The sequence below is a fragment of the Muntiacus reevesi genome, chromosome 19 (genome assembly GCF_963930625.1).
Source record: "Muntiacus reevesi chromosome 19, mMunRee1.1, whole genome shotgun sequence".
Taxonomy (NCBI): domain Eukaryota; kingdom Metazoa; phylum Chordata; class Mammalia; order Artiodactyla; family Cervidae; genus Muntiacus; species Muntiacus reevesi.
Genome location: NC_089267.1, coordinates 14,679,120 through 14,704,541, shown reverse-complemented (window position 1 = coordinate 14,704,541; position 25,422 = coordinate 14,679,120). Strand labels below are relative to the sequence as shown.

At 37.0% G+C, this 25,422-nt stretch overlaps 1 protein-coding gene across 4 annotated transcripts in view; it reads right to left on the bottom strand.

Moving 5' to 3' along the window:
• The window catches only part of MYO6 (myosin VI), a 160,461-nt gene that overhangs the window by 69,676 nt on the left and 65,363 nt on the right, over positions 1 to 25,422 (bottom strand). For all 4 annotated transcript variants that reach the window (XM_065911725.1, XM_065911727.1, XM_065911728.1 and 1 more), the window contains exons 4-11: positions 23,266 to 23,339; positions 20,046 to 20,175; positions 18,108 to 18,213; positions 13,288 to 13,343; positions 10,539 to 10,636; positions 10,036 to 10,200; positions 5,902 to 5,982; positions 3,098 to 3,278 (exon numbers count right to left, since the gene is read on the bottom strand). In XM_065911725.1, coding sequence (XP_065767797.1) covers positions 3,098 to 3,278; positions 5,902 to 5,982; positions 10,036 to 10,200; positions 10,539 to 10,636; positions 13,288 to 13,343; positions 18,108 to 18,213; positions 20,046 to 20,175; positions 23,266 to 23,339 — 891 coding nt within the window. The remainder of the gene's footprint in view (positions 1 to 3,097; positions 3,279 to 5,901; positions 5,983 to 10,035; positions 10,201 to 10,538; positions 10,637 to 13,287; positions 13,344 to 18,107; positions 18,214 to 20,045; positions 20,176 to 23,265; positions 23,340 to 25,422) is intronic.

Genomic DNA, 25,422 nt, shown 5'->3' with positions numbered 1-25,422 from the left:
GGAGTAATTAATGAAGGGTATGGAGTTCCTTTTTGGAGTGATGAAAATGTTCTAAAACTGATTAGAGTGATCACTGTGCAACTCAATATAAATTATATTTCAATAAAGCTGAAAAAAAACAATAAGGGAAGAGGAATACTTATAATATTAAACCTTTAATTCCAGGAAAATAAAATTACTACTAATTTCTAGTTTGTACACACATACACATGATCTAAAATTACATAACTCAAAAAATTTACCACCAATAACGGATCAATTCACTTCAATGCTTCTTTTTTTTTTTTTTAAACTATTTTGCAACATTTCTTATATACTTTCAGGAATTATATAATACTAGCATAAAGTATTTATGCTAGTAAATTAAAAGTTTTTTAAAACATTAAAAACTTCAGAAAGGCAAAAAAAAACACACTATAAAATAATGTAAGACTTTCATGTCACTCCTTCTAAAAATGAACTTCTTTGAACAATTTTTCATAATTGTTATTATAATAATGTATATTTCATCATGTGGAATTTTAAAAACATAGGAAGTCCCAATAGGTATTTTTTGCATTTCCATCAAGTAAAAACTTCTAAATAGCAGTGGGAGCTGTCTACATATTATTAAAGAATAAATTTTCTGATAAAATAATCACAAAATATCCAGAGTTTTTTCAAATTGCAAAGTCATGCCAAAATTGAGCTCTCTGGGACAGGAAAAAATAAATTCTAATTAGAAAGAAATCATCTGAATCTACAGGAAGGATTATAGGAACGATGAAGATTAATATAATAAAATCTTAGCTATTAAAATAAAAATGACTTAGTTTATTAATTCTTTTGATTTATTGCCTCATTCCAATCTGCTCTGCTTTCTGCTCATTTTCCCTTCAACAGAAGGAAGTTTGAGAAGAAAAATAAAAGACAATGTAAATATCTAACTGCCTTTTGACAATTAAATGCTTTCCAACTAACTAGACACACATTCATGATTCTCTATGTACACCTGCATGTCCTACCACAGGGTAATAACACAAGGTGTGTGAACATGCCGACTATTACTTCAAACAAACAATATTTCCAAAGCGTGCATTAATTAAACATTTCTGGATATTATTAATACTTGGAATTCCTACATGCTCCCTTGGTATAATGATGCCACAAACAAAAATGTATTCTAACATTTCATTACATTTTCAAATCCCTTAAAAAAAACTAATACAAATTTTAACGCATACTGAGTACATACCTGACATTGCCTGGTTTTTTTTTTTCCTTTTTTCATTTTTAACTGGGAGTAATCAGTATTTTTATTTTACTTATGCATTAAAAACACAGTGATTACTACATGGCAGGCATAAGTATTTGCATCATTCTATAAATATTCAACTCATTTATTCCTCTTTATGACATGAGGTTGGACCCGGTATTTATTATTCCCACTTTACAGGTGAGGAAATGGAGACTCAGAGAGGTTAGGTTCCTGGCCCCAGGTCACACAGGCAGGTTAACACACAGTTAAGAGACTGGCCCTAGACAATGTACTCTTATATACCACACTCTGTCATCTGATGCTGAGGTCACAGACTCACAGACACTCAGTCTGAAAGCCATTGAGACTGTCAACTTCCATCTGCTCAGAAAGTTCAGTGACAGAGGGCAATGAGGGGCAGTTATCACACACACCAAAGTCAGTCATATGTGAGGAGAACCAGCTCTCATACCTACAACTTCACTAGTGACCATACTACTTAAACTTCTCAGAGGTCCTACTTCTGCAAAACGGAGATAATATCCTCTATCTCATTATCTTTATCAAGTTCAGATTATGATTATGATGTTTATAATGAAACACAATATAGGAAGGGTCTTGCACATAACAGACACATTCATTTTTTAATGTTCTTCCTTCCTCTTGTGCCCCCTCCTTATATGCAAACTACTGTTAAGGTAACTGTACTTAAAAAACACTTCCCTTGTGGATTCTCTCTTCATTATTTTATGAGTGAAAAAGTCAAGCTTTACAAAGCTTCTGGGATCTGACACTAAAGCCCACATTACTAATCACTGTATTAAATGGTGCTTATGATTTTTTTAAAACAATGTATGTTATGCAGGAATTAACAATCTTTCTCTCTAAAGTATGAGGTTTTAGGCTTTGCCAGCCACGCAGTCTTTGTCACAACTACCCAACTCTGCCACTGCAGCATGAAAGCTGGCATGGATAAGACATAAATAAATGTCTTTATGTGTTCTAATAAAACTTTATTTACAAAACAAAAACAGGCAGCTAGTCAGATTTGACCATGAGCCGACCCCCCCATTCATGGATCAAACTTAAGATCATACAAAGAGTTAGTGGCTCAGTCATGTCCCACTCTTTGCAACCCCATGGGCTGCAGCCCGCCAGGCTCCTCTTGTCCATGGAATTCTCCAGGCAAGAATACTGAAGTGAGTAGGCTTTCCCTTCTCCAGGGGATCTGCCCAACCCAGGGGTTGAATCTGGGTCTCCTGCATTGCAGGAAGATTTCTTTAAGATCTGAGTCACCAGGGAAGCCTTGGTATTTACATAGAGACTGAAACAATATGGTTGAAAAGTTGTATCATGCAGGCATTTAAATGCTTTTTCAATGTGCATCAAGTTTAACTTGTTTTCATTTCCAATAATAATATGTATGGGCTTTTATGTACTCAATTATCCTAACTAACTAATCCACGTTTAGATCAGTGAAACCAGAAAAACATCAAAATGCCTCAAAAGATAGTAGAGGGTTATTCTGTTCACTTATTGGAAATCAGTCCAAAAATTATCATCAGTCCAAAAATTTAGCCAAATATGACCCTCGTAGTCAAGAGTTACTTATCCTTCATAAAATGAGTTTACTCCTCATCAGTATCACTGCTTTATTCAAAAACAAATTTCACAATAATCAAAAATGCAGCAGCCTTCAATTGCAAGTTTCATCATGTGAAACAATATAGTCTGGAAATGTAGGGGATTAACAAACTAGCACACAAGAGTCAATGTACATAGGCAATTAAATGACAGAACTTCAAATTTTACTTCTTTTTAAGACAAAACAAAAAGACCACACACACACAAAAAAACAACCTGAAGTGCTGCCGGCTTCCTCAAAATCAATATTCCCAAGGTGCAGGACACCAGCTACTACCCGGAACAGATCAAGCTTTTCTTCATCATCCAAGCCAATCTTTTTCATGGCTGTGCACATTCTAATAAAATCTCCATGGTCATCCAACAAAGGATCTTTCAAGGAACCTGCCTTAAGATGCTACAAAACAAGAAGACAATTAATTGTGGTCTACATTGCTTACGTACCACCTACACAACTACTCAAAGTCTAGTAATGCACTATATAACATGCAAAAATAAAATGTGTCAATCAGAAAACTTTAGTGTTTCAACACATTCAAAAACTGAATGACAGGGCAAAGTGTACACAGGATCTATATATTATTTCTTTCAATGGTGTATGAATCTACACCTATCTCCACAAAAATTCCAGTCAAAAATGGAATGAGATGTTTTCCAATTTAATTACAATTTTAACTCTAAAGCTAAGACATTATATAAAAACATAAATTGAGTGAAAATGAAGGAAATATCAGTGGCTGAATCAACATAAAACCAAAGGTCAAAAAGAACTGAAGTTTTAAAAAACTGTAATAAAAGTTTAAATCTGAGCTGTACCAGTATTCAAAAGCAGTGGACAGTGGAAAGGCTAACAACAATTTTCAGGGCCTGGGAGTTAATTTTTAAGCCTTTATCTATTAGTATATATGAGGTAAAGTATATCAGTAAGCATTATGCTTATGCTAAGAATTCATGCAATGACTGAAAACATTTCAGAAAAAATGGCAGAGAAAAATCTCTTTTCTTAAAAGAATGTTCATCTAATGTATTCTTCACTAGAACCTATAATAAACTCAGAAAAAGGAAGAAGAAAAGTCAGCCCTGCAGAAACTAGAAGGAGGAAAAACAAACTTACTGGACACAGAAAGATTGGACTAGCAATTTTCCAGAATTTGAGAATGAATAAGCAAAATTAAACATTAGGTAACAGTGTCAGAATTAACTGGCCATTCTAGACATCCCTAGGAGAGTTGTTTTTTCCTCTGGGTTGCCAATTGCTTCCCAGCTAAAGTTGTAATTGCGTTTCCACAGTCTTTAAAATATTTAATTATGCACGTGTAAAATTTCTGGAAAATGTCTAGACAAAGAAATTTAATTTTATCCTTCAAAGCAGCAAACAACAACATGCAGTCAAATTTAAAAGAAAACACATATCATGCAGAATTTTTAGTCTTGTAATTGATCAGTTACTTCACTTGAAAACTGTTTCTAATCAAATGTCCATGAATATATTGCTATCATAGCAGACTAAAAATACTGCATTCTCCTAAAAATTACACACAGCTTAAAAACACGCCAATGGAACTAGGCAAAGAATTCTGAATAGTCAAAATGATCACCTCATCCTCCTGATACAGAAAACAATAAAAAGCAATTTAAACATATTAAATCCATTAGTCACTTACATATTTTTATATATAAACTCAATAATGTGAATAAGATTCTTAACAAAGTATGGTGACTCTAGAATCAGAAAGTGAACATTTTCTTCTTAGGAGAGTACAAAGAGTACAATACTCTTTGGAAAGTAAAATAACAGTCTTCTTTCCTCCCGCTCAGTCTTTCCCACACCAAAAGACTAAATGTATATATGTGTGTGTTTTTTCCTTTAGGATAGTGGCAATATTCCACCAGGAAATGTCCCAATTATCTTAGTGAAAATAATACAATTTCTGTATTTCAATGGTACCTTGTAAAAATACAGATCATAACAAAAGAGAATACTGTAATAATTAATAATGTCATTTCTTAACGTCTCAACTATGGATGTTTACAATTTATAATTCAGACATCTGTATCTAAAATGATAAATAAAATATCAATTTAAACAAACATTAACTGCAGACTCATCTGCTTAGAATTCAAAATAATGAGGATTTTTGTTTTCTGTTCTTTTCTATGAATATATTAAAGATATAATTCTCACTATCTTGAAAGTAGTCAAAAACATCTAACTCACTCAGATGCAGAGACATTAAAAAGTGAATATAATAAAACTTTGTTCAATTAAACACTCAATACAAATCTTTTTAAAAAATTAATAAAGACAATATGAACTAGTCCCTATAATTAATCCTGACTTAGTATTTCATAATTTAAGCTACTTGAGTAGCTACACCTTCATACCACTTACCACCTACACATTGCATCTTAGAATTTATAAAGGTTATAGATTTTTACATTAAGGATTTTATGCTTTTAAAGTAATACTTAATGGTATAATTATAACCAATAAATCCTAGAAATACAATAATTTGTAAAAGTTACACATAAAACTAAGCTTTTCATAATAATTACAGAAACATGCTGTTTTAAAGAGAAATATCACAATAACACAAAATTAGTTCACAACAATGCTCACTCTTTGTGTACATCAAAGCTTATTTCAGCCTTGACACAGATCATAAATTATAAAGAACATATTTTACATTTAATCCTAATGGTTAATATGAGAGTTAAGTTTCAAAACTGTTAGCAAAGGATGATTTTTAGGCAGTTTGATACCTTCACGTTTGGAAAATAACAAGAAAAAAAGTGCCCTGAGGTCCCACCAAGAAGACCCAGAGCCTGCAGCTTCTAGAGATAGCAAAAGGGGAATAAAGTGCTTCACGGCGAGAGAGGCGTGAATGACTGTGGGGTCTTTTACACATAAGTCTAAAGGTAAGAAATCTTACTTGGGTTTCAAAATAAAAACAGAATGTATCTTTCAGGACAATTTTTTTGCATTAAAGATTATAATCTGTTTTTAAAGTCTACTTTACCTCAGGAGTTTTTCGGTTCTGTAAAATCTGTTTGTCAGTTTCTTTGTTAGCAAAGTACCTAGTGCAGCCTCGGTTTAAATACTATGACAAAGAAATTTAAAATATAATTAACAACATGATCCACAGGAAAATAACACAAAGGAAAACACAATCTATCCAACAGTGCTAACCATTTCTAAACATAACCTGAGTATCATTTAATCTTTCAATTAAAATCAATACTTCTGTATATCATAAACACTTTACTTCTATTAATCAAACCAGGGATGGTGAACTCTTAATCTGAAAGTTGAATTAAATGATTAACAGAAAAAAACAGTACCATAAAGCTTTCCTACTTTTAAAAGGGAGCAATTTTAAACCTTTACAAGATATGACCTAAATATGCAAAAAGTCTCAAACAAGGACCCACACTGCGGTTGAATATTTTGAGTAATATTTTAAATTCTGAATAATTAAAAAATAATATTCTTGAGTTTATTAATTTCTGGTTTTTACAATCAGTCCTTTAAAACACGCCTTTCATAGTGACTGACAGTTAACACTAACTGTACATAAATTACATTTGCTTTATGAACCTTCACAGGTATTCAAATAACAATTTCAGCTTTTATCTCAATGATTTACTTCCCTGCCCACAAGTTTTTTTAAGACTAAGTGCTTTGAAAACACAGAACAAGGGAAGCAACTGAAAAGAAAATAATCTACTGGTCTTGAGCAGAATCTATTACCCACATTTAATAGGTGGGGGTTGTTCAGGAAGGAAGTGCCTACAGAACAGGATGAGAAAATTTTTTAAACATCTCAGCTTTTCTTAAATCATGTCACTAGGATTCCACTTTCCAATGACATGAATTCCAAGATTAAATTATACAGATATCAAGAAAAAATTTACAGTAAATTGAATGATTTAGGTATAAATTAATACTGAAGATAATCAATGCATTTGTCTCCCCCCATTATAGTGAAATATTAAAATACAGTTAAAACCAGAAAATAATATCCAACGAATTTTTCTTTGCAAACTAAAATCTTGAGGGAAAGAATAAAATAAAAGGGATAATTCTGGTAAGCAATTTCAACTGACTTTCAAAACAGAGCTCTTTTATTTAGTAGGGTAATAGTAGCTTAACTATATGGACCCAAAACAAATGTTTTCTTTGATGGCAAGAGTTTTATCCACCTACTGCAACTGTTTTTATCAAATACTAGGTTTCTAGACAGATGGACTTAATAATAAAACCTAAGAACAATACTTGCTTCTTCTAACTTTTCTGTAACTAGAAAGCTGTAACTATTCTAGTCACCCATTCTCATTCTATCCAAGTCTTATTTATATTCAAAGATCCTTGCACAACTATAATGAATACTTCCATGAAACATGTGCAAAAAATATTTCAAAATTTTGAATAATACAAGCATTTTTAACCTTTTATTTTCTAAAATACATGTGTAGTTAATATGGATGTTTCTGACCAGATGTAACTCTATAATTCTTTATATACTAATTTGGATAGAGTCACCAATTTGTATACAGCAGTGAGGAAAAAATCTGGGGGCGGGGTGGGGGGAGTGTTCATCCTGCTGCAGTTTCTCCTTTGTTTTTACAACTTTATCCCCAAGTTATTACTGGAGGCCTAAACTAAACCAGAGAAAAACCTGATGAAATGACCAAGACTTGAGGTCACTCTAAGGCAGAATAATTTGGGGGAAGGAATACAGAGGTGCATGCCTGCCTGCCTGCCTGCCAGAGAAGAATATCCAAGACGGCAGATGTTTTTAGGAAAAAGCTAATGCTGGTCCTCTAGTTTTCGTCTTACCACCAAAAGGACTCCCTTGTAAGAGGAAATCATGCCCCTAGGTCACACCACAGGGACAGGAAACTCTGACCTGATAAAGCATTTCAGAGGCTGCCCTCTCAGGATGGCTGTCCTTGTGACAGGAAAGACTCTACATTCTGAGACAAAGAAACTACGTTCCCAAGCCCCAAGTAGAAAGAAACACTATGTTAAGACAACAGTCATGTCACTTTATCCTTAACTCACTGTTGACAAAGCCACATCAACATTATTAAATTCCATGTGATTCATATTAATTTATAGTCCCTTTCTAAAAAATCACTGTAGAAAAATGCCTCTTCTACTGTCATGAAGATACTGTAAAGGCTTCCCTCATAGCTCAGTTGGTAAAGAATCTGCCAGCAATGCAGGAGACCTGGGTTCAATTCGTGGGTCGGAAGATCCCCTGGAGAAGGAAATGGCAACCCGCTCCACTATTCCTGCCTGGAGAACCCCATGGTCAGGGAAGCCAGGCGGGCTACAGTCCATGGGGTCACAAGCATCGGACATGACTTAGCGACTAAACCACCATCACCCCCAGAGAAGGTTAAACACCTCTGCAGAACTACAAACACAGATGCAGTTATAAAGCATTTTAAAACAACAGAGTTTTTAAATGTCCAAATATATACATTAAAAGAATTTGATTGAAGTAATAAAGAGAAGCCAGGTTGCAAACACACACAGAACAATCATTAAAGATAAATGTGTGCCATGATTCTCAAGTAGGACTATGGGCCAAAAAGGACTATGAGAATCACCTGGAGAACTTTACACCGACTGCACTTCTGACTTGCACCCCACGATTCCCACGTCCCAAATAGGGATGCCATTTTCCAGCTGAGAACTTGTAAATTACACCTACCACTCCCAGTCACCACTTCCCGAAACTGAACACTGACTTGTGATCCTTGGCATTCCTCACTTCCTCGTGCTTCTCTCCCAACTCCACTTGTGCTTCCTTTCTTAGACAGCTCGTCTACTCAATCCTCTTTACCTCTAGAGTTTGGATCCTGGCACATGCTGTTCTACGTTATGCAATCTCTCTGCACAATCTCATCTCCTCACTCTCACAGTTCTATCATCAGCATACTGACATCTCGCAAACCTGTCCCCACAGCTCTGACCTGATCTTGGCCCACCCAACAGTCTTCTGAACAGCTCCACTCGGATAATTCACAGACTCCAAAACTGGATGCATCCTACACACCACAAATCTTCCATCTGGCCCCAACATGGTATTTACAGCCACCCAGTTACCCTAATGAAATCCTGGAAAATAATTTCAGACTCCTCCTTCTCCTTACCTAATTCAGTCTCCAAGTCAGGTCACTTTTACCTCCTGTTTCACACATCCCCTCCTCAGTAACCCTGCCAAAGCTAAACCAAATTCAGGCAGAGAGTAACTGCTATGTCACCTACAGGTTCCCAACCCACTTACCCATGGTCGCAATTTCTATCCATCCCCTCCTCCACCACCCCACCCTACCCCCACTAACTCCCTTCAACCACTCCTTACTAACTACAGAAAAAAGACCAAACTCTCTAGCTTCAACTCCCGTCCTTCCAGTCCTGTCCTTCCTGTCCTTGGCTTTAAGCCACTTCCTGCCTTTCTTTGTTTATCTCCTTGCATCTACCAGGAATACCCTTTGCATGTTTCCGCCTCTAGTTAACACCTGAAAACCCCTCAGGATTCTGATCAAGCATCAATTGTTCCAGTAAGGTTTTTTCCAAAATTATCAGCTTCCTATGCATCTCTCTTACTCATTCAACATATCAGTCAAAATTGTGTACATGTTTTCCACCAGTTTCTAAATTGCACAGAAGCATGAACTGTGTCTCATTTATCTTTTTAACTATGTCACAATCCTGGTACCCAAAAGGTAAGCAATAAATATTTGTTGAAATGAATTAAGGAAGACAAGTAGGGATCTTTTATTAATATTAATTCAGTGGTCAAACTTTTTTTTTGTAAGTAAGTCAAAGGTAACTGTAAAACTAGCATTACAGAACTATTATAAACTACTTACTGAAGATAAATTGATAACCAATTGATACAATTAGTTTAGTATCTTTCCTTTTACCTATCCCATTATGTATCTTCTCATACCGTGTTATAAACTAAGCAATAAACCTCCATACAGATCCACTTATTACAGAAGTCATTCTATCACAATACACTGAACTTAATGTAAGTTATATGCAACTAGACATCAAAATCCACTGAAATACACTTTAGAACAGAAGACAATTCAATTTGCAAAAACTTTATGAAATTTCTTTTCATTCAACCTACCCGAAAATTATCTGGAGAGCTCAGATGAAGTCTTTCCCTAATATCTTCAGAAGCACCAGCACACAACCTATAAAAGATATGATAATTCCTTTCCTCTTTGCCTTGAACACAGATCCTAGATTTCTCTAGAAGATAATGTGAAACAAATCCTCCAACAACTGAACTCTAGAAAACAAAACAGAGAGAAATTATGGTTTTGCATCTGAAGTCTTAAAGTATAACCTACCAATGTTAAACTATCTTTCCTAATAACCATTTGTCTATCAAAGAGGTTGCAATATTTATCAAATAAAGGGGGAAAATAGATAACTATTAATAAACATAAGCTTTAGAATTTACAGAGATCACAGTGAACATATATATTCTCCCAAATATCTAATAGTAAGAGAAAAATTTAAATATATTTGCCATAAGTTCAAGTACACTACCAATTCTATCAAGACCTTTTGCTTTTTCTAAAAACACTTCCCAAATATATTAACCCAAAACTCACTCTCACTTACCTTTTCATTGAAATGTATTTCTACAAATTTCCCAAATCGACTGCTATTATTGTTGCGAACAGTTTTTGCATTTCCAAAAGCTTCTAAGAGTGGGTTAGCTATTAAAACAGAAATGAAAATATGCCATAAAAAATTAATACAAAGGAAAATTACAAAGCAATATAGTGTTTCCATTCATTAATAAATACATGTAACTAGAAAAATACTCTCACAAAGCTAACACGAATGAATTCACTTGTAATGTCAAATCCCACAAATATTTCTTGACTCCCCCTATGTGTCAGGTCCTATTAAAGTACAAGAGATGGAAAATTTATTCAAAATTTATCAAAAGAAAATGTAAGTGTTATGGCAAAGACTAAATTTTCAAAAGTCTTTAGATTACAAAATTCCTAACTCAACTTTAAAAATTACCCCCTAAATATTTTTATAGTTTCCACATCAGCCCTACATGAGCAGAAAACAGCAAATTTCCTATGACAAAATACAGGCAAAATGTTATTAGTTGACCTACTTTTAAATATATATATTAACATAACCTCCAGATTTAACATTTTTACATGCACATCCAACAAAACCTAACAAATTCAGTTTATAGAATTGTGTACAAAAGGTTCTCAGAACAATAGTTTCTGAAACCCCAAGGAACAAATGTAAAATTTTAATTGTCTTCATTTTATAATGTCTCTTCCCCACCCCACACACACACTCTACATTATTGAAAGAGTTACTAGAGTTTTGTACTCACCATAGTCTCAACTATAATTATACCAGATTAGTGGCACTCTTACACATTCCTTCAACAACCTCATAAACTGCTTCATATGTTTATTGCTAGAATATTTCTTATGAAATAGTCTAAAGTCCATTTCTCTTTGTCTGTCCACAGTAGAAAGCTTAACTAGTCTCCAAATCCATTTAAAGATCACTGGCAGGCTGCTTCACTTGCTAAAATAAGTAAGAAAGTACTAAAACTGAAGGAAATGTTAGCATGTATATGTCACCTCAAGATTTCTATGGTCCTGCCAGTTAACATGCACTATCCTCCAGTAAGCGGCTAGAGAAAAATTTGGAATAACCCTTTCCATTGGTCCTCAACTACAGCCTATTACACATCACAAAGAGTGTTCTCCTGAAAGAAACTAGGCTTACATCCAATTCCCAAGTGAATCTGCACCTCACATAACCAAGTCAGAATATTAATTAGTATTTTATTAAATTAATCCCTACTTTGTTTTTTATTTACTCATTCAATTTTAAATGACAATTCTCTCACTAAAGGCACTTTACTGTGATTATACCTTGGTGTGCCACCATACATCAGTGAGAACTGTACATAAAATTAGAAAATTATTTATATCAAGAAATATGAAAAATCTTATTGATGTAAACTTTAAAAATGTTTATTAGAGTAGAATTTATATTCATGTACATGCATGTTTTACATAATTGTGAAAAAGTGTATGTAACTTCTGCCTGCCATGATCTAGCAAAATACATGAAGGGAAGGGAAGTTGCTCAGTCGTGTCCAACTCTTTGCAACCCCATGGGCCTACCATGCTCCTCCGTCCATGGGATTTTCCAGACAAGAGTACTGGAGTGGGTTGCCATTTCCTTCTCCAGAAAATACGTGAAGGCTCCTGACAAATCTTCGTTCAACTGAACTTTTTTTTTTAAATGTCAGGAGTATTAAAAAGAGCACTTAGTAGATTATGTAATTAAGACATATGTCTATATGTCCCTTCTCCACAAGTAATGAGCTATTTACTCTTCAGAAAGTTACTTAGACTCTTTTTACCTTAGTTTCTCATCTGTGAAGCAGGGACAAAACACCTACCTCGTATTCTGTGAAGAGGTTAAGTTAGGTAACCCATTTTAAGCAAATCAGACAACACCTAATGCATCCCACACATGTCAATACCATCATCATTATTAAATACTGAGTGTCTGGTAGGAAGAAGTGGTGAGGGAGGTGTCAAGGAGGCCTGAAACACCTCAAAGAACTACAAGGAGACCAATGTGACTAAAGCATGAGGATTCATAGGAAAAATGACTCAATCAGACCAGAAGAGGCAGGTAACTGGCCACAAAGAGCAAGGTAGGTTTAACCCTGAGAGACATATGAAGCCAATAAAGAGCTTAGAGCAAAACAGATCACTCCAGCTTCCACACAGAGAATAGATTATAGGAGGGGAGACCAGAGAGGAACCTGTGCTGTGGGAGACTACTGCAGACTTGCCTGGGCCAGCAGTGTCCAAACAGGGTATGGGAAGACTGTCTAAGGGGTGTACAGACACTGACTGCTTAAGGAAATCAGTGTACAGACTCCTGCCTTCCAAGGGTACACTTTTGTTAAAATGATTTCCCCCCAGCACCTCAATTCCAAATAACCCTCTCCTTTTCTCCTTACTAAAACAAGGTCAACAAAATGCACAGGAGGCCAGAAGGCTTCCTGTATTCCTTTCACTCATTCATAGCTCCATAAATGATGATGCACATGCCATGTATCAGGTGCTATTCCAGGGATTTGGAATCTATAAAATCTCTGCCCTCTTAGTGTGCACATGGGGTCAGGGAAAAAACAACAGACATTAAATAAATGACAAGATAACAAAGGAGCAGAGATTTGCAAGAGACTGGAGTCTCCTGGATCTCTGTGAGAACATTCCAGAGCACTTAGAGGATTCTTATAAGTTATTTTCAGTCTATATCTAACAATAAAAAATAAGAATTTTAAAAGTTCTATCACCTTCAACAATTCTATCATCAATATCTTGACCGGTTCCATAGGATTCAGTCAGATATCTGTTTAAAATACAGAATAAAAAAAAAATGTTAGATGACAATGATATTGCATGTATTATATTGTTTAAAAAATTTTTTTCTTTATACATTTTATTGAAGTACAGTTGATTTACAATGTTTCCAGTGCATAGCAAGGTAATTCAGTTATACATATATACATGTTACTTTTGAAATTATTTTCCATTATAGGTTATTACAAGATATTGACTAGAGTTCCTTTTGCTATACAGTAAACCTTTGTTGCTTGTTGCATATCTATTTTTTCCATTAGAAATCTAGCATTCTAGTTGTACTAAGTCAAACAAGAGGAATCAAATTGTCATGAATATTTTAGGCAAAAATTCATAAATTTTCTGAAACATATATATTACTTATATATATATTTATATAAAAGCTTTTCTACTCCACTTGCTAAAGACTTGAGAAATAACATCAAAAGAAAAACAAGAAGATGTGGAAAACTGGAACACATAAACTAAATGAAATGGGAGCACTGAATATGTAATGGAAAAAGTGAAATGAACTAGATAGAAATAATATATCATCATATAATACAGTTGTTTTTAAACATGGCTTCTTATTAGAAACATATCTGGGGCTCTGGAGAAAAAAGAGGCAATATCTAGGCATTTGTATTTTTCAAAAAATTCAAAGATAATTCTGCTATGTATCTGGATTTTAAAAAGTGATTATAGGTTTTTCTATTAAATCATAGTCCTGGTGATATAGAGTTCTATTATTTTTCTGTTGACCAATCATAATACAAATAGTACTGAGTGAGTAATAGTTACATAATTGCAATAGTAAAAGATGTTTATCAGTTTTCACAATCAATAGCCAGACAAAAAATAAAAAATAATTATAATTGCAAGTCATAATGGGAGCATAATTAACCTAACATTATAAAATAATTATATACAATTTGGGGGAGTCAAGCAGACTGATGTGGTAAGTAGAAGTGTATACATGCACATGTTTTCATCTGCCCAGCCAGCCTATGCCTTTTGCTTGGTGCATTTAATCTATTTACATTTAAGGTAATTATCAGTATCTATGATCCTATTACCGTTTTCTCAATTGTTCATGGTTTATTTTCTGTAGGTCTTTTCCTAGCTTGTGTTTCCTGCCTAGAGAAGCTTCTTTAGCACTGTGGTAAAGCTGGTTTGGTGGTGCTGAATTCTCTTAACTTTTGCTGGTCTGGAAAGCTTTTGATTTCTCCATCAAATCTGAAGGAGAATCTTGCTGGGTAGAGTATTTTTGGTTGTAGGTTCTTCCCTTCATCACTTTAAACGTATCGTGCCATTCCTTTCTGACTTCTAGAGTTTCTGTTGAGAAATCAACTGATATAGCCTGATGGGAGTTCCCTTGTATGCTATTTGCTATTTTTCTCTTGGTGCTTTTAATATTTTATCTTTGTCTTTAATTTTTATCAGTTTGATTACTATGTGTTTATCCTACCTGGGACTCTTTGTGTTTCTGGACTTGGTTGACTATTTGCTTTTCCATGTTGGGGAAATTTTCAGCTATTAGGTCTTCAAGTATTTTCCCAGGTCCTTTCTCTCTTCTCCTTCTGGGACCCCTATGATGTGAATGTTGGTGTCTTTAAGGTTGTCCCAGAGGTCTCTTAGGCTGTCTTTCTTTTCATTCTTTTTTCTACCTTCTATTTTCTGGCAGTGACTTCCATCATTCTGTCTCCCAGGTCATTTATCCATTCTTCTGTCTCAGCTATTCTGTTACTGATTCCTTCTAGTGTATTATTTATGTTTGTTTGTTCTTCTAGGTCTTTGGTAAAACATTTCTTCCATCTTCTCCACTGTTTTCCCAAGATCCTGGAGCATCTTCACTATCATTATTCTGAATTCTTTTTCTGGAAGACTGTCTATCTCTACTTCATTTAGTTGTTTTTCTGGTTTTTCATCCTGTCTCTTCATCCAGAACACAACTTTCTGCTTTTTCATCCTGTAATGTGGTCTTTGTTTTAGCTGCTGTGTGACTGTAGTTGTTCTTGCTTCTTCTGTCTGCCCTCTGATGGAGGAAGCTAAGAAGCTTGTGTAAGCCTCCTGATTGGAGGAAATGGTGATGGGGAAAGCTGGGTCTTGCTAAAAGACGCTTACTCCTTGGAAGGAAAGTTATGACCAACCTAGATAGCATATTAAAAAGCAAAGACATTACTTTGCCAACAAAGGCCCATCTGGTCAAGGCTATGGTTTTTCCAGTGGTCACGTATGAATGTGAGAGTTGAACTGTGAAGAAACCTGAGCACCGAAAAATTGATGCTTTTAAACTGTGGTGTTGGAGAAGACTCTTGAGAGTCCCTTGGACTGCAAGGAGGTCCAACCAGTCCATCCTAGGGGAGATCAGTCCTGGGTGTTCATTGGAAGGACTGATGCTGAAGCTGAAACTCCAATACTTTGGCCACCTCATGCGAAGAGTTGACTTATTGGAAAAGACCCTGATGCTGGGAGGGATTGGGGGCAGGAGGAGAAGGGGACAACAGAGGATGAGATGGCTGGATGGCATCACCGACTCAATGGGCATGAGTTTGGGTAAACTCCGGGAGCTGGTGATGGACAGGGAGGCCTGGCGTGCTGCGATTCATGGGGTCGCAAAGAGTCGGACACAACTGAGCGACTGAACTGACTGAACTGACTGCTCTGATGGGCAGGGCCTTGCTCAGTAAAGCTTTAATCCACTTATCTGCTGATGGGTGGAGTTACATTCCCTCCCTGATAGTTGTTTGGCCTAAGGAGACCCAGCCCTGGATCTAGACTCTAGGGCAGGGTAAATGGCAACCTCTAAGAGGGCTTATGCCATGGGGGACCTTCCAGGACTGCGGCTGTCAATGCTCCTGATTCTGTGATGAGTCCCTGCTGACTGACACCCCCACAGGAGACCCTCCAACATTAGCAGGTAGTTTTGGTTCAATCTCCCCTGGGGTCACTGCTTCTTTCCTCTGGGTCTTGGTGCATGCAAGACTTTGTGACTCCAAGACTGGAGTCTGTTTCCCACAGTCCCATGGAAATCCTATAAGCAAATCCCGCTGGCCTTCAAGGTCAGATTCCCTGGGGATTCCCAGTCTCTTTGTCAGGTCCCCAGGTAGGGGTTGAGAACTTTCACAACAGTGGGAGAACTTCTTTGGTATTATTTTTCTCCAGTTTGTGGGTCACCTACCTGGCAGGAATGGGATTTTATTTTCTTGCAATTGTGCCCTTCCCACTGTCTCACTGTGGCTTCTTGTCTTTGGACATAGGGTACCTTTTTCAGTGAGTTCCAGTGTCCTTTTGCCTGTCGATGGTTTTTCAACAGCTAGTTTCAAGTTTGGAGCTTTTTCAAGAGGAGATGAGTGTATGTTCTTCTATACTGCCATCTTGAACTGGCAGCCTATATTTCTAATTTTAATATTATTTAACACATCTAACATTGAAACCTGAATCATATACTGGAACAGCTCATATAAATATGACAAATTTGTTTTTAAATGTACCTACTATTCTATTAGGGCTTCCCTGGTGGCTCAGACGGTAAAGCGTCTGTCTGCAATGCGGGAGACCTGGGTTTGATTCATGGGTTGGGAAGATCCCCTGGAGAAGGAAATGGCAACCCACTCCAATGTCCTTGCCTGGAGAATCCCATGAACAGAGGAGCCTAGTAGGCTACAGTCCACAGGGTCGCAAAGAGTCGGACACGACTGAGCGACTTCACTTTCACTTTCTTTCTTTCACTATTCTATTATAGCTTTTCTGATATTTAAAATTATTTGGATGGTCTTTGACATCTAAATCAGCATTATATTTTTAGAACTTTTTGGGAACATTCTGATTTAACCAACTATTGTGTCTCAAATATGATATTCATTACACACAGAAATATTTATCTTTAACGCTGGGAGGAGGGTTGTGGGGAGGTAGAAACAAGAAGGTCAGCCATGACAAACTTAAGGTAAAAAATTATTCTGACCACTCTAATAGCAGGAATATAGAAAACAGAATGTAATGGTTGGATTTAGAAGGAATGGTTGGAGATTTCCCTTTGCCTAACCAGCACTGATCTCCTCTAGGATCCTCCTGAGGATAACATGTCAGAGCTAGATTTCAAAAATCCCCAGCTTAGCTTTCACATAAGGTGTTTGTTTTTGTAACAGAAACAGAGCCCACCATTTCAAACTGTGTCATAAAGCATGCAAAAGTATTCAAGGTCAACCTGGTCAAATCTCAAGGAGATCTCTGTAACTCTTTGTTCATATCATGTTCAAGGCAACACTATTCACAAGAGTCAAGAGATGGAAGCAACCCAGTGCCTGCTGATGAGTGAATGGATAAACAAGATGTGATAATATAAACATGACAGAATACTACTCCTTAAACATGAGGAAAACTCTGACACATGCCTCAACATGGACGAACTCTTAGGACATCATGCTAATGGGGGAAAACCAGTCAAAGAAAAACAAAAAGTTGTATATTTCACCTACATGAGGTGCCGAGAGTAGTCAAAATCAAAAAAGCAGGAAGTAAGAACAGTGGTTGCCTGGCATGTGGGTCGGTCAAGGGGGAACGCAGAGTTGCTTAATGGGTATAGGATTTTAGTTTGCAAGATGAAAAGTTCTGGAGATTGGCTGAACGACAACGTGAATATACTTAGCACTACTGAACTGTACACTTAGAAATGGTTAAAATGGTAAATTTTATGTTGTATATTTTTTTACCACAACTAAAAAATAATCAACTTGTTCAGAACATTTTAGGTCAGCTAAATATTCCTCACCTTAGAACAAATTTTGTATTTTCTGTTTTGCCAGCTCCTGATTCTCCAGATACAATGATGGACTGACTCATCTTGAGCACCTTCATGTCTCGAAAAGCCTTATCAGCTGGAGTGAAAATAATAATACACTATTAGTGATAAACAAAGTATTAAATAAAAAATTTCCAAATGATAGAAAGTCCATTTACTAACAAAAAGCACTTGTTCTGAAAGAAATTATAAACGTGTGTTTACAGCTACCAAAATTTTTAAATAAAATCATTTAAAAGTATTCAAAACATCTTTATAAGTATATACTTTAAATGTTCTCTATAATTATCCTGACAGCTAAGTGATATGAAATCCAAATAAACAACGCTTACATTTGCACTAGAATGTCTCCATATTATGAGCAGTGGCTCAGCTTTTCCTAATACCAGAACATATTTGCAGAGAGATGAAAAATGCTCACTATACATAACTAATGACATCCCCAGAGAATTAAGCAAAAAGTAACAAGCTACCAATTAAGAAATCTGGCAGCCAAAATTTCTGCTGCAGAAAAAAAAAAACAAAAACACAACTGCACAACAAATCTGTGGTGTTTTTTTTCCTCCTGTAATTCTACCATTAAACGTAAACATCCTGTAGAATTTACCAATATTTCAAAAATAGGCAAAATTAACTGCTTTCAATTTTTTAGATCTGCCGTTATTTATATGTACAATTTTTAACTATCTTCATTATCCTCAAACAGTTTAAGCTATATCTTTTGGACTTCACAGACCAGATGAGCACAATTTCATTCTCTTAAAGTGGACTAAATTAAGTTTAATTAAAAATGAGGTCCTGACAAGGTGAGCCCTATAAGGCCGCTATTTCTCACCTCAGGCAAGTGCTACACATACCAGTGAAGAAGGTTCTACATATGGCTTTTTCTCAAAGGACCCAATGCAAACTAATGCAAGAGTGCTCATATCCCTTTGACCAATTCATCAGCAATCTGTTTCACCCAATTTTGTGGAATCGTTGTAAACACTTTTTTAGGAGTAAGCAACTACATTTTAAACATGTAACTTCTGTCTAGTGATGAACTTGCTCACCATTTCGCCAGCTGACAGAACACATACAGATGCCCATCAGAGCATCATAGAACCAGTTGCACTGGACTTGGTGCACACATTCACTCTGCCTAGCAGCACCCAGAACATGTTCAGTCAAATCTGGAGGTGAAGACCAGTTAAGCCAAAACACAGGTACAAAGAGACACGAACTATGCTAAAAACCTGAACCAAAACTTGTCACAATTTAATTCAGTTATGTCTGAATTCCAAGGCTTAGCTAACATCTCTGTACTTGTAGCCACCAGCTATGGGGGATGCCTCTCAAGCAACTCTGTCTCTGCTTTTCAGAGCTAAGGCCGTCGAGATGAGAGAGAGTGCTTTAGAAAGGCAAAGACAGATGCTGCTACCCTTCCACGCAGATTCTCCAGAGATATGAAACATGTGTCACTGTCCATCCTTTACAATTTAAAATGCCCTGATGAGGGATAAAAGATGTTTGTTCTCACATCCCCCTTCTAGATGAGATAAAACATTCACAAGTAAAAGAGCGAATGGTCTGGGCCTCCTTCTTAGTTGCAGAAGGGGGACACTTTAAAAGATGGAGTCAAAAGAAACATTAGGTCACATTTTATGATGACCTACTTTCAATCGGATGGACACACTTAAGAGAACAAAGGCATTTAACAAAGGTAATGAGGTACAACCACCCCATGAGTCGGCAGCAAAAGTATCCTTCCCCACCCTGTGTGAGAGACACGCTCCTAACACAGTGACAGGCTCAGCTACACACAGGCCTTCAGACATTCGGTTCATGGCATCTTCTACTAATCCAAAAGAAAAACTGAATGGGTCTGTACAACTGAAATAAAAATTAAGATATACTTAAATTACTTACCAATTGCAAACACATGAGGTGGCATTGTCCCAAGAGATTTTCCTTGGTATGACTTTATTGTAGCTGAAGAATAGATTTTAGGTATGTCAAAATATGGATTCACTGCAATCAGAATGTTGGCCACATAGGTCTAAGTGGGAAAAGCGTTAACATTAAATTTTCCAATTATTATTTTCATTTAAAATCAAACAAAGCTCATAAAAGAAAGAACATACAGCAAGTAGACACCCCCAGTTCTCTGTAACTAGAACTCCCAAATCTGCATTTCTAGCCCTAAACATTCCCTGATCTCTACTGGACCCGTATTTCTTCAACCTTTAATAAATGTTTATATCTTCTTATCCCATAGGCATCTAAACCTCGCCACATCCAAAATCAAAATCACCTCTCTTGACCTCCTTTTGCATCAAAGGAAACACACTCCTTCCACCCGCCCTCCCAGATTCAAGGCACCACCACCAGATCCGCGTGGGCAGAGGTGAGCCTCTACTCCTCTGTCTGAGACATCTTCTACTGACTCCACTTACAACATCTGCTCTGCACCTACAGCCTGCATGTTGCTTATTTGTATTTCCTGTCTAGAACACTTTCTTCACTGAAGAGTGTAACACAGCTACTGAAGAGTGTAACAGAGCTCACGGAACCCTCGAGGCCTATGCCCATCACTGAAAACCTTAGGATTGATTTAGCTCTGCGGTGACCATTTGGTCCCAGACTTTTGCAAAACACCATATGCTTAACTATTGCCTAGAATACTGATGGGCTAAATGTCTGATGAGCAATGAAGAAGTTTGCTTTCAAATCTGAAATTTCACCATGGCTTCAAAAGAACCAGAAAAAAAAAAAAATGCCACCAATAGGATTTATAAAATTCTTTGTGGGTAGAAAGAGAGTTGTGGTTTAGTAATTGGTTGTGGTTTGCAGACCAAACTAGGGCATACAGGACCATATTTTTTTTCTCTTCTGCTTCTAGCTGTGGAAGGGAAATGATGCGGAAACCCCAAACTCTCAGCCTGCTAATCTAAAATTCAGCAAATGCTCTCAAACCTGTTTCCTGGGGTGGGGTGAAAAATATATTCCAGTTAATAATCTTTCCATGCAAAACAAAAGGAAAGTAATAGAGACTTCAGTAACCAAGGAAAATGTTAAATGTCTAAGGGAGAATGGTGACAATTCTGGTCAGTGAGAAGTATAAAAAAACCCAACTCAAACTCATGTGACCTGCTTCCCTCTCTTACATATGTTACAGTAATAAGCATTCTGCTTGTGTGTTGCTGACGTTTAATGGTTTTATAACTAAAAGGCATAACTGGCTAGGCAAAAACCCACCAGTTATGGCTTTCGTGAACTTGGAAAACACTGGTTTTCCAAACAAGAGCTGATGATGCTAAACAGCCACTGTCTAACAGAGGTTGTACACCCAACTGCATACACATCTTAGGAAAAGAAGGCCAGAACAAATAGAAATCATCTTAAAATTCTCCAGAGTGATGCAGACACATACATGAGGAGCAAAAACTTAAAATTTCACAAACAGGTAATTATTTCTATCAGGTATGTGATTCCGCAGAGACTTGTTAATCAAATGCAGTGCTAATCTTTTTTTGAAAGTACAATGAATTCTGCATGTAAACCTTCAGGTATCAGTGGCCACAGTCAGCAGGTGGAACATCACCATTGCATAGGAAATATTAATGGACCAATGAAAATTCCAGGGTGAGAAGTTTATGTATAATCATCCCAAATAAAAACAAACTAGCTCAGTGTTTTGTTTTGTTGAGTAACATGATTCTGTAAAGGTAGTTTAAAACGTGTAAACTTCAAGAAAAAGATATTAAAACAATTAAAATTTGCTCAGGTAAGTAAAACTGATCCACTACCACCAAGTGATGTAGGCATGTAAAGAAAAAATAGTGGCCAGTTCTACCTGAAAGATGGTTTTAGCTAAATCAACTTTTACTGACATGTTACAAGTTAAACTGCTTTAACAAACTTTAAAAACATTATTAGGCTTCTCCGGTAGCTCAGGCGGTAAAGCGTTCTACCTAAAAGTGTTATTATTTTAATACCTAAAACATTTAGCACACATTAGGTACTCAACATTAGTCTGCTGATTAAATGAATTTTGCTTCCAAATATATTTCTAAATAAGAATAGCCATATCTATATTAATCTAAATACACTATTTAGTTGACTTTGGGGGAAAAAAGCAGAGAGAAAAGGAAAGACTTAATACTGTGTATAAGTGAGAATAAACTCTTTTGGAAAAGACTAAATAGATTAGTTCTATTTCCCAGCTGTCACTACTTGGACAGATGGCAAAGACTAAAGGTAATTTAGTCAGAATTAAGTAAGTACAATTAGGCAAACTGATAGTGATATAAAATATTAAGAACGTCATTTGATCTAGGAAGTGTCAAAGAAGCCATGTGTTTTCTTCTTTCAAAAATAATGAAGAGTCCCATCTTTATAACAGGAGAGCTACAGCAGGGTAATTTATCTCCAGCCAACAAAGGAACCTATAACTAGAATAAAACCTCATACATGCCCAGTGAATCATGATAATTAAAACATACCATTTAAGCATTCATCTGAATGCTTTGGTGCAAACCCTATTTAATACATTAGAAGCACTGTCTTTCATTTTTAAATATCCTGGGCTTTTAAGGAAAGTTATCTCTTTGGAATCAAATATTGCCAACTATTCAGACTCATGATCAGCATTTCAGTGTTCCTGAAATTTCCTCACATACTGCTTTGAACTCTAATTTACATTTTTTGCCATCCAAGTTTTTAATTTCATTATGTATGCCTTAAGTCTGACTTAAATGTTTTGCAGAACAATGTGGAAAGTGCATTAGTTAAACATATCTATAGATATATGCCAAAAATTTAAAAATCATAGTTCAAAATAATTAGTGCTTTTATAAATAACCAAATTGGATAGATTTAAGGCTGAAAAATATTAGATGATGCCCTGAATTCCTTATTTCATTCCACAAATATTTCTGAAGTACTATGTACCATGCCTGGTCTAAGCCCTGGAATTAAGAGCAGTAAATTACGAAAAAATCCTCATCCTCATGGAGCTCAGGCTCCATTCAACAGGCTCAGGTCAAGAATGATCTCCTGGTAAGAAAATTTCAAGCTCAACAAAATCAAACAGAAGCATGTAAAATAATAATCCCCACAAAACTTAAACCACAGGTAAAATACTTACATAAATTCTGTCTTTACTGTATCGAACTTTGATATTATGGAGTAGTGTGGCTTCATTTAAATACATTAATGAACCTGAGATGGAAATTTTGTAAATCATTAGCTATCTGAAGAAAAAAAGCAAAATAAAACAACACCATCTTAATCTGAATCACTCGGACCCAAGCTAAAATTCACCTGTTAGGTTAAATTTAATTCCATCTTTTCCCTGGTACCTGTAAACTCCAGAAGCCAATTTAAAATATATCTAGCTTACACACACATGAGTCATAATGATATTTTTAAACAAATTTTCAACAAGAGGAATGTCTCCAGTGAGTATCAGTTGAATCCACAGTTAGGAGGGCTTCCCTGGTAGCTCAGCTAGCAAAGAATCAACCTGTGATGCAGGAGACTCGGGTTTGATTCCTGGGTCAGGAAGATCCTCTGGAGGAGGGATAGGCTGCCCACTCCAGGATTTCTGGGCTTTCCTGGTGGCTCAGTCAGTAAAGAACCTGCGGCAACCCAGCCCAGGACTCTTCCCTGGAGAATTCCCGTGGACAGAGGAGCCTGGCAGGCTATACAGTCCACGGGGTTGCAAAGAGCCGGGCACAGCTGAGTGACTGAGCACACACACGCAGTAATGAAGGCTGGCTAAAGAATCAGGCACAATTCAAGTGGAAAGACAGTACTACTTCAGATAGTGTGATTTTTAAATATTTATTTATTGTTTACATGACGACACCAGGTCTTAGTTGTGGCCTGCTGGATCTAGCTCCCTGACCAGGGGCAGAACCTGGGCTTCCTCCACTAGCATGCAGAGTCTTAGCCAGTGGACCACCAGGGAAGTTCCAGGCAGAGCTGGTTTTTACACATTTTTGAAACAACAAAGATTAGTGGACGACGCTAATTCAATCTGCTGCTCAGAATTCTACAGAAAATAAAAAAGATGAAATTTTAGAACGTGAAGGGAACAGGTCATTCAGTCAGTGCCTCACCACTGACATGATGAAATAAGAATCCTGGAGAAATCACATGTGTCTTAAACAGAACAGCGGCATCAGGGTAGAAATCCTGTTTCTCTGACATCTGTTCTACCAATGCAGACACACTCGATTCTCACCTGATGTGACACCCAGCCCACAGCTGGCTGAGCCCCATTTTCACGCTTCCACCGCACACTCAGGGCAGACAGCCCCCTCTTCCCCATTCACTCCGTTCCCGTCGTCAGCACCACCACTCCCCACTCACCTGTTCCGCAAGCCGAGCAGACACGAGGACCCCCCTCTCCCCTTCCTTGCTCTGAACTCACTCCCAAGTCCGCACACGTGTAATAAGGCGCAGCACGGCACCCGCCTCACGGTGGGCACTCACGATGAACACAGTCTGAGTCTCTGAAATGGCTCTCCTTTCGTTCCAGTTCCACAGCCCCAAGCCCAGTGAGGTCTCATCACCGCTTCTGTAATCGCTGCAGCCTCCCGCCTGTCTACAGACTCAGTCTCTCTCCTCTCTAACCCTGACTGCTCACGGCGCTCCTCTAACGACACTACTGACGGTTTAGTCGTGTCCGACTCTTTGCACCTGCAAGGACTGTAGCCTGCCAGGCTCCTCTGTCCATGGACTTTTCCAGCAAGAGTACCAGAGTGGGTTGTCACTTCCTTCTCCGGGGGATCTTGGCAACCCAGGATTCAAACCTGGGTCTCCTGCATCTCCTGCACTGCAGGCGAAATCTTTACTGACCGAGCCACTAGGCAAGCTTATAACTACACTAGAGCCCTGACTAAATCTCCTTCTTCCTCAAAAATCATCAGTGGGTCTCCATCAACTACCGAAGTCCATATTCAAGTCCCGTATTCAAGGCCCTTAGTAAACCAACACTCGACTGACCTTTTCATATAATTTTCCATAACTCTCTTTAATATGGTCTAACTTGCAGGCAGACTAAACCATTTATCAAACTCAAATATCATGCCTCTGCAACTCCATGTCAAAAATCTACCTGTCCTTCATAGTCAGTTCAAAGATGACCCCTCAAATAGCACCTCCCCATCCTCACTACCCTACCACCACTACGACTACTTTCTCCTTTCTACTTTCTTCACGGTGCTTACCATAGAATGCCAGAAAACATCATCTTGATACATGAAAAGGACTGCTAGCAATTCTGAACACCCTAGCA